The sequence below is a fragment of the Brassica rapa genome, chromosome A02 (genome assembly GCF_000309985.2).
Source record: "Brassica rapa cultivar Chiifu-401-42 chromosome A02, CAAS_Brap_v3.01, whole genome shotgun sequence".
In the NCBI taxonomy this organism is placed as follows: Eukaryota; Viridiplantae; Streptophyta; class Magnoliopsida; order Brassicales; family Brassicaceae; genus Brassica; species Brassica rapa.
The window spans coordinates 19,879,507-19,890,057 of NC_024796.2; the positions used below are offsets into that span (position 1 = coordinate 19,879,507).

The following is a 10,551-nucleotide window of genomic DNA, read 5'->3' on the forward strand; positions in this document are numbered from 1 at the left end:
AAAGGGAAAGCCAAAAATCTGGTTAGGATGGAAGGTTAAATAGTTGCTGGAAGTTTGAATGAAGAAACATCTCACTTCACGTCGTACTACTTTGGGTCATACTTCCGGACAGATTCCACACGCTGGGAGGGCACTACAAATTGTAAGTCTCGATCTTTCTTAATTTTTATTAAAAAATATTAATTGACTATTTATTTAATGCGTGAGTTTAATGTATTTTTTTTATACAGGCTGGCCAAGAAGGAGCACCACCATCTCTGGCCCAACTTTACAAGACGACACACCAGCATTCTGATGGCACCTTCTTGCATCCTCGAGCAGAGAGGATCTACAACATTGTTGAGGCTCGGATCCAGGAGGTCCAGACTCAGTTGTCGCAACAAAATCCGGAAGGTGCACCGGTCGAGTTGTCCACCGTCGAACAAGACAAAATTTTTGAACAGGTTAAAAATTAGATTTTTAATAAATATATGTTTATTTACATTTTTTATTCTTTAAGTTAATTTTACATATGTACTAATTAAATATCTATTTATTAATTGAAGGTTGCCCCGAAAAAAAGGGGACGTATTGTCGGGATCAGGTCTGTCAATGATGTCCCGAGGGCGAGAGCTGAACATGCTGCAAGAATGGAAGAATAATCTTCTCTCCGTAGGGATTTGACTGCGGCCAAAGAAGTAATAGCCGACCACAGGGACAAATTTGCATGTATGGCAAATATGTTCGATATGATGATAGAGACAACCCCAAACGTCAACCCGGCTCTTGTTTCTAGGTGGCAGTCTCTACGTCCGAGCTTTTTCTCCGAGCCCACTCCGGAAGAGCAGGCAGATTTAGAGCGACGTGCGGATGAGCATAGTTCCGACCTCTTCGACGAAATAAACCTTAACACTTAGTTTTTCGGTATTAGTTAATTAGTATTTTGAATGTTTTATATTATGGATATTATTATGTTTCTGAATGTTAGATATTTTCTTTTAATTTTATCAAAATTTTAAAATTTAAATCCAAATAAATTTAAATATTTGATTTTAAATATTATATTAAATTCGTAATTAAATACAAAATATGAAAATAAATAAATAAAGTGGGCTAACTTACGACCAATGAACATCTAACATCGATGTAAAATGGTCGTTCTTTTGCGATGAATAAACATCGACGTAGAGGCAAATTGGTCGTAAGTTTACGACTAATGTACATCTAATTTGTGAGACGTAAATGTGCGTCACATTTACGACTGATGCTTTTACGTTTACTTTACGACCAACTTCTGAGTCGTACTTTTTCGTCAGCTTTACGACTAACTCATTTACGTTTAACTTACGACCAAGTGATTTAGTCGTACATTTACGTCTGCTTTACGACTAACGCCATTAGTCGTAAACTTACGACCAATGTGCCTCGAATAATTATTTACGACCAGCGTCTAACGATCAATCGTGTTTCAAAGCTAATTGGTCGTAAAGCCTATATTACGGCCAAGTAGCTACTAATACTGTAGTCGTTAAGGTCTTGTTTTCTTGTAGTGAGATAGGACATAGTAATGATTAACGAACATACTCCCTCCATTTCGAAGGGGGCGACTGATTTTTCCGCTACCATCCGCATACGCAGCTTTTGCGGTTGGTAACGGTTGTCGGCGGTTTGCAACAATCACTCAAATCGTTCTAAACCGCTTCAAACCATTCAGAATCTCATAAATTTAAAAGTTGGCTCCAGCTAGCGTTTGCGGTTGCGAGAGGGTAAATTTTTTTTCTTTTTAAAAAAAAAATATATATACAAAAGTAAAAATATTTAATAAAAAATTTAAAATTGAATTATGAAAATATTAAAATATATCTATTATATTTTAATTAATATTATAAAATTTTATAATAAAAACAATTTCAATAAATTTTCAAAAATTAAAATTATAACTTTCTAAATATAAATTTTATATTTATTATATTTATTATAATTTTATGATTTTTGATATTTTATAATTATATTAAATGTAAATATTATTAATTTATTATTTGACTGTTACCGTATTTGGTAGTTAACCAGTCATAAGTCATCCGCAAACGCACCAATTTTTAACTGCAATACCAGTCGTATAAATCTCTTAAAACTGCTAGAAACCACAACCGACTGCATCCACAAACTTCCGCAACTGCAACCACTGAGTTTGAACCAGCCATGCCCTAAATAGATGATGTTTTAAAGAGTTTTTGATGTTTCAAAACAGATGAAATGTTTTTAACTTTATTAAAAACTGTGTAACCAATGATATTTTATAGTTTTATTTTATGATTGGTTGAATATTTTTTAATTTATATTTTAAGATAAAAAAACAAATTTTTTAATTGTTGTGCATAATTTTGAAACAGAGGGAATATTAGATATCACACTGGAAATTGATAAACAACATAAGTAATGTATAAACGACATGTGTCAATCTACCTATAAATCTTAACATGTGATCATACCTCGCTAAGTCCGATAAAATAAATCGATCACAATAAAAGAAATAAAAATGAAATAATATTAGATAAATGAGTAGGTTTTTTTGTTTTTTTTTTTTTTTGAACATTGAAAACCACATTCTCTCAAATGAACTTCTTAGAGTAGAATACATCAAAATATCATTTTGGCAACTTAATAAAAAAATCCAATTTACATTTGCATATATAGTATGTGGTTCAATTCATTTATTAACATTCCGTTTTTTAATTAAATTATTATAATATAATACCGTGTAATTTGTTGAACTTTTGTAACAACATTAGCGACTCGATGTTTATTCAAATATATTTAACTGATGGTTGGAAAATTGCCAATCCGCACTACGTAAGTTTCAAAGGAACGTAACTAATTCTAAGACATAAACGAAATATTTTACTTAAACAAAAACTGGACTTTTTTTACTAAAAAGAATTGGGTTTTAATTTTCAATTTTTTTTTCAAGTCTAGAAATAGTTTTTGAAAATACGAATTGTTAACTCACCATAGGGTTTATTTCGCCTAATTTCGATTAGAGCACAACAGCAGCAACACAAGTTTTTAAACTACTAACCTAGAACATATAATGATACCAAAACTAAATTTTGATTACCAGTTTGCTGTCTTTTTTGCACAAAGTAATTAGCTGTCTTCTAATAACTATAGACAAATAAATTTCAAAATACTCACTCCGTTTATGAATAAGTGTCACTTTGACATTTTTCACACATACTAAGAAAGTAGCAGAATTATATGTAATTGTTATTAATTACATTTTTTTGACCAATAATATTTGAGATAAATAAAATTATTTATAAAACCAATGCAGCTTTCAATTATTTTAAACTGAAAGTAAGTATAGTTTGTATTAAAATTGTAAAGTGATATTTTTGTGTAACAAGAAAAAAAACTAGAATTAGGGGTGGGCGTTCGGGTACCCATTCGGGTTCGGGTCGGGTATTTCGGATTTTCGGGTATTTCGGTATAGAAGTGTAGAACCCGTTCGGGTATTTCTGTACTTCGGGTCGGGTTCGGGTATTTTTAGTTCGGATTCGGTTATTTCGGATCGGGTTCGGATATTTAGATTTTGAAAAAAAAATTAAAATTTTCATTTCTCAAGTTTCTTGTATTTAAAAGTATAACTTTAAGTTAACTAATTTTTTTTGTTTTTAATAGATTGAATGGTTAATAGATTTGGACATAACATTTTAAAACTAAAAAGACACTAATTTAGTTATTTTTTAAAAAAAAATTTGGTTGTAACTTTTTGTTAATTTTTGAAATAAAAAACTTGACATGCATTTTAAGTGAGTAGCAAATCATTTTTTCTGTAATTATATGTATATCATATGAACTTAAAATATGTGTAGTATCAATATAAATATTTTATATAAAATGAGAGATGTAAACTAGAAATATAAGGTTAATTATACATATGTTCGGTTATCTTCGGATATCCATTCGGGTTCGGGTATTACCCGTTCGGGTTCGGGTATCCAATCTCTCCTTATTCAATACCCGTTCGGGTATTTTGCTACTTCGGTTCGGATTTCGGTTCGGGTTTTTCGGATCGGGTTCGGGTGCCACTTCGGATATCGGGTAAAGTGCCCACCCCTAACTAGAATGATACTTATTATGAAACATAAGGAAGTAAGAAACAAAAACCACCCCATCAATGTTCAATTATGAGGGGAATCTTTTTTACGTTTTGAAAAAGAGGAATCTTTGCAGTGAAATCCACATGTGTTAATATCTCTTAATACTCGTTGGTACTTTCCAAAGTAACTAAGATTCTTTGATATTCTGTTTTCAACTTTTCACCCCGACGAGATTCTCATTTTACAGTAAAAATGAAACAAAACACTAAAATAGGAAAATATTGACGTTTCTACCTTTTTATATTTAACCTCAGTAATACCACTATAAATGCTTCCCAAAGATTTTCCCCGACACTCAACTCACACAGAATCAACTCGATATTCTCCCACCCAAAGATTCTCTTAATGGCGCTTCGCAGAGCTATCACCAAGCGTCTCATCGACGGTTACAAATGCGTTCGACCATCGAACACGAAGATCCTCCGTCATTACATGACCTCATCGAATCTTACGGATCCTATCATGGCGATCCGCATCGAGTCCGTTAGTCCTCCTAGAAGGGAGGAAGCAACGTCTGTGACGGGTTTATCAGTGAGTGAGACCAAGAAGTTGTTGAGAATGTATCAAATGGAGAAGGTGAAAGCTAGACTCAGAGAGATTCCAAAGAACTCTGTTTCGTATTGGGAGTTTGTTCAAATCTGTTGTGAGACCTGTGGGAACAACGACGAGCAAGGTTCTCAAATGGCTCAGTCTTTGGATCAAGCTGGAAGCGTCGTCGTTTTAGGAGACATCGTTTTCCTTCATCCTTATCAGGTGGATAATCTAACTACTAACTAGTGTCCTCTAAAAACTCTCTTTTATTTTGATTATTACTTCTGGTTCGTAATCTGTTAGGATATAACATTTGCTTTTGAAAATAATCAAAAAGCATACATAGATCCAATAACAGAACATGTCTAAAGAGAAAGACCATATTGTGTATTCTTGATAATGTTTTTTGTCTAATGTAAAATCATTAAAAAATGTTTAGTGTGTTAAAATCTATGATTTTCAAAACTATGGTTTTGGGCGTTTGAGAATTGTTGGGTCTTATATGAATGTTTCATACAAGAGCCCTCCTAGTTATGACCAAGAACTTTCTATACAAAGTATTATATTCTTATATTATTTTGCTATATAATTTTAGATAGCCAAGTCTATGGCGGCAATGATCCACCAAACATCAGCACTTCCAAACGATCCAAGAAAAGAAGAGTTAGCTCAGCTTGAGACTACAAAGAAGTGTATTGACATAAAGGCACGACGTATAGTCCAGGCAGAGTTATATTGCGGTCTGGGACTCCTAGCAGCGCAAACGATAGGATTTATGCGTCTTACCTTCTGGGAACTAAGCTGGGATGTGATGGAACCTATCTGCTTCTTTGTCACATCCCTTCATTTCCTCCTTGGTTACTACTTCTTTCTTCGGACTTCGACAGAACCATCTTTTGAAGGGTTTTATCAACAACGGTTTAAGACGAAACAGAAGAAGCTTATGGAGAGCCATGGGTTTGATTTTTTGAGATACACTGAGCTCAACTCCTTGTTTACACCGTTAGCGTGTAAATCTGAAGTTTCAACGGTTTAGCTAACAATAGAAGTTTATCCCGCCTAGACACATCATGTCTTTAGCCACTGTATAATTTACCTGGTGTATGTAGACTTAAATTGGGGTTCAACTTGTATGTGTATTTGATAAAGTCGGAATCTTAATTTTTATGCACCCATATATAATGCTCTTAGTTTTATGGTTTTTGCCTAAGCCAAAGAGCATATAAACGTTTTAAAGATCAAAAGTGGGAAAATAACATATAACCTCCAATGTATACAAAGGAAACAAGAGACTCTCTCAGTTCTCTCCTCTCTATATTTTAGAGAGAGAGAGAGAGTGTGCTTTCTCAGATGAACAACGTGTCCAATACAGCCTGGAGCCATTCACATATGAGAGACCGACCAATATACCTCCGGTCCGAGCTGGTGATTGTAGCGTGTACACTCTAAAGTACATTGAATGTCATGCTCTTGGGATAGAGATTAGTAAAAAAGACTTTGCTAAGCCCAACGGGAAGACTATGAGGGATAAGATGGTGGTGAATATATTTCAAGAGCTTCCTGATGCGCATGAGTTCGAAAACAAGGACAATGATACCAACCTGGGTGCGTAAGAGGGGTGCTAAACAGGCTACATTAGATAATTTTGTATGATAGATTAGGCTGATCTGTGTATTTGAACTTGATCCCTATTTTGTAACATATCTTATGCACAGAAGACTTACAGTTAAGTCGTTTGGAATGTTGGACGACTTAACTATAAGTAGTCTGAAAAGTCTTCTATGTAGTGACCTTTTGTAACCTTTCGGATAATATAAAGGGCAAGACCTTCTTATATTTGTTTGGTAGTGCAATTTGACAAAGAAGTTGACACAGATAAGTTTATAACACAAATTTTTAATACATAGACTAAACACTGGACGACTAACTGGACGACCTTCTGGACGACTTACTTGAAGGTCTTCTTGAAGACTAAACATTGGACGACTAACTTGAAGGTCTTCTGGAAGAATAAACCCTGGACGGCTAACTGGACGACCTTCTAGACGACTTACTTGAAGGTCTTCTGGAAGACTAAACATTGGACGACTAACTTGAAGGTCTTCTGGAAGAAAAAACCCAGGACGACTAACCTTAAGGTCTTCTGGACGACTTACTTGAAGGTCTTCTGGAAGACTAAACAGTGGACGGCTAACTTGAAGGTCTTCTGGAAGAAAAAACCCTGGACGACTAACTGGACGACTTACTTGAAGGTCATCCACGTCATTTCTTACATTGTGGTTTCGTATTGCCAGTTTCCTTGCATTTTGAGCATCTATAAACCATGTGTTGCTTACAGGGTTTGCGTCCTCTCATCCTGGATAGCTCCAACCAAGATTGCCATCTTGATTTCTTCTGTCTTCCTGGACCACGCTTTACATCCGGAGGAAAGCATGTGTGTTACTCAACTTGTTGTCCAACACAAGGATATATATTCTTTGAGTATCCTGCAAACAGAAAATCCTTTGAGTACACTGGATATACAAGTGTGGAGATATGCAAACTAGCAGATATTTCAGCAACTATAGCATGAGAGCAAAGTATTTTCTCCACTGCATAGACACCACAATCACACTTTCCATGTTCTAAATCAACCACAAAGTCTATTTTGCCACCTTTCACAAAGAATCGCCATCCAACAATTGGTTGTACCGTCATCGTATCCGCTATCTCCGATCGAACAGCAAGCAAGTATTCAACACCTCGACTATGTTGAGTTGGGAGACTCAAAGCATCTTCTCTCCTTTTCCAAAACCACTTTCCTAGCTTCTCCCTTATAAACTCCAACAGGAACTGAACCGGAAATCCTCTAGCTCGCTTCAGAGCGGAATTAATAGATTCAGGGATGTTGCTTGTCTTTATGTTGTACCTGTCCCCCTGACAATAAGCCCTTGACCATAGGCTGACGTCGGCATTCTCTAAATACGTTGCAAGGTCCGGGTTTGCACTCCGTATCTCAGCCATGTACCGGTCAAAATCTGAAACCGTATGAGCATAAGCAGCACCTTTCACCAAGTACAAGAGATGTTTCCCTTTATACTTTTTGACAATGTTATCTTGAAGGTGATAATAACATATTCATCGGGTTGCCCAAGGAAACACCTTATCACACGCACTTTTAATGGCTGTGTGCCGGTCGGAGACTATCACCAAAGGCTGCTCATCAAATACACAACTAGCCAATTTTGTGAAAAATCATTCCCAAGAAAGTTCATCTTCAGCATCTACGATCCCAAAAGCCAATGGAAATATCTGAAAATTCCCATCTTGTGCGGCTGCAACTAACATAACACCTCCATACTTCCACTTAGGTGAGTCCCATCCACCACAATGACCGTTCTCTGATACTTAAAACCTTTGATAGAAACTTCAAAAGAGAGAAATAGATACTTAAATCTATTGATAGAATCAAGTTCTATAGCAGTGATAGAGTCGGGATTTGCTAAGGAGATTTGCTCGAGATATGATGGCAGACGCGACTACCCATCTTCTGCTCATCCTCTCACCAATATTTGTGCATATAGAAGTGCTCTGTATGAAGTGGTGTAATCAAGCGTCATGCCAAACATGTTCTTCATTGCATCAGTGATATGTTGCGGATTCAACCCATCAATGATTCCAACACGATCAATGAAAAGCCTACCAACATACTTCGGAGTACAGTGTCTCCGCTGAGCGAGTCAGTCTCCCACTGAGCATGTATGTTTTTCCACATACTTCGTTACCCAAAACGTGTTTGTCCCATGTTTCACACTCGCTCTGATCTTCCATTGACAACCACTAACTGGACATGTTGTCACAAGGAGATTTTTCGTTGACTTGTATATTATGAAGGAGAACCTCCACCTCACTGCTGTAAACCGTAGCTCTGAAAGCAGTGCATCCTTGCTAACAAAACTCTGGTTGACATAGATATTGTTACCAATCGATCTCCCTCCTTCAATCTTTATGAAATCTTTAAAACACATATCATCATCTTCCTCATCCTCATCTTCAACATTTCCATAAACACTGTAATCCTCACCATTCTCGTCCGCTTCAGCAACAATAGAGATATCAGCATCCTCCTCCCCATCATGATTTTCATCTTCAACCAAATCATCATCATCATCTTCAAAACATTCATCAGCTTCATAATCTTCTTCTCTGAACTCTGAAACCGTTTCCACCTTGCTACGGCTTGATACACAAAGACGTACTCCATGCTTTTTGGTTATCTCGAACAAGTTTCAAACTTGTCTATCACTTGAACATGAATAGGAGGGGTGTCTGGAGCCAGCATCATTTATGTTGGTAATGAGTAGGTTATCTCCACAGATTTTGTGCTCATGGCCAGGTTATAATCTTCTTGAGCCATTGCAAGAAGTTCAGCATGTGTCGAACCTTCCCCCAAAAAAATGATTCTCGCTCCTTTGATTATCAACCACAAAATCTCAACGACAATCTTTCAACAACCATTCTCCATACACTGCATGTAACTGACGCATCATCTACAAAAATTTAAAATAAAACACACTAGTAAATATAGAGAAAATGAAAGTTTACTAAACATTGACGCAGACGACATACCAGTAAGTTGTCTGGAAGACTTACCAGTTAGTCGTCCAAACAGGTCATTTTTGCAATTGAATTTTAAATAGGACGACTTACTGGTAAGTCGTCCAGCTTTGTTTGTTAAAAAAAAAACTTGTAACAGTAAGTCGTCTAGGATAAAACAGGTTAGTTTTACATTTGACCGAATTGTGTTAGATATTTGAGTTTACATGGACGACTTACCAGTAAGTCGTCTCTGGGTAAACAAAAATTTCAATATTTTATTAAAGCTAGACGATTTATTTGTAAGTCTTCTCAGGTTAGTTTGTAATTCGAAAAAGAAACTTAAATATTTAACTTTACCCAGACGACTTACTTGAAAGTCGTCCAGGTAGACGACTTACGGGAAAGTCGTCCGAGATAAGCAAGGTTTGACAAGAATCTAGGAAATAAATCTGGACGACTTTCAAGTAAGTCGTCTTATTTGACGACTTCCGCGTAAGTCGTCTGGGAAAAGTTAAATATTTACGTTTTATTTTCCAATTGCAAAAGTAACCTGAGACGACTTACAAATAAGTTGTCTAGCTTTAATAAAATATTGAAATTTTTGTTTTCCAAGAGACGACTTACTGATAAGTCGTCCAGGAAAAGTTAAATATCTGACACAATTCGGTCAAATGCAAAACTAACCCGTTTATCCTAGATGATTTACCAGTAAGTCGTCTAGGGATTCTCTAGATTTTTTTTTTAACAAACAAAGATAACGACTTACAAGTAAGTTTTCCGTTTGACCAGAAGACTTACCCATAAGTCTTCTACAGCCAGACTACTTACGGGTAAGTCTTCTACGCGAACTGATCTGGAAATAATTTCAATTTCATACCTTAAACTAGTGACATGACTTCCTTAGCACACAAAGTCTTCTCCAACCACCCAGAACCTCAAACGAAAGTAACCCACCAATAATAGTATGCTTGAATGGCTCTATCAACCATAAAAAAATTTGAATCAAAAGCTTGAGTTTTTTGGATGAATATGGAGGCAAAGTGAAAAAGATGTTGTTTTTAGTTCATAACAAGTGTGAAAGAGAGAGTGTAAATCGATTGAGGTGCATTAAGAGCTTCAAATTGGTTGTTCATGGTGGTTGGTGTATTGATTGTAATGGCAATCTTGTAAATACTTGAAGATGATGAGGTTGAGAGAGTAAAAATGTCATTTTCAAAAAAAAAAAAAAAAAAACTAATGGTATTTTCGTGAATAATATGAACTTTCGGGGTGAATAGGACAAAAGAAAAATCTAAAAAAA

The 10,551-nt window shown here is 35.7% G+C and overlaps 1 protein-coding gene across 1 annotated transcript; it reads left to right on the forward strand.

Annotated features, from left to right (window-relative positions):
• The first annotated feature begins 4,088 nt into the window (after positions 1-4,088).
• On the forward strand, positions 4,089-10,551 carry LOC103848552 (calcium uniporter protein 4, mitochondrial). The gene is made up of 2 exons (XM_009125435.3): positions 4,089-4,895; positions 5,269-10,551. The coding sequence occupies exons 1-2, from the start codon at positions 4,488-4,490 to the stop codon at positions 5,707-5,709; spliced, it is 849 nt and encodes a 282-aa protein (XP_009123683.1). The 5' UTR covers positions 4,089-4,487; the 3' UTR covers positions 5,710-10,551.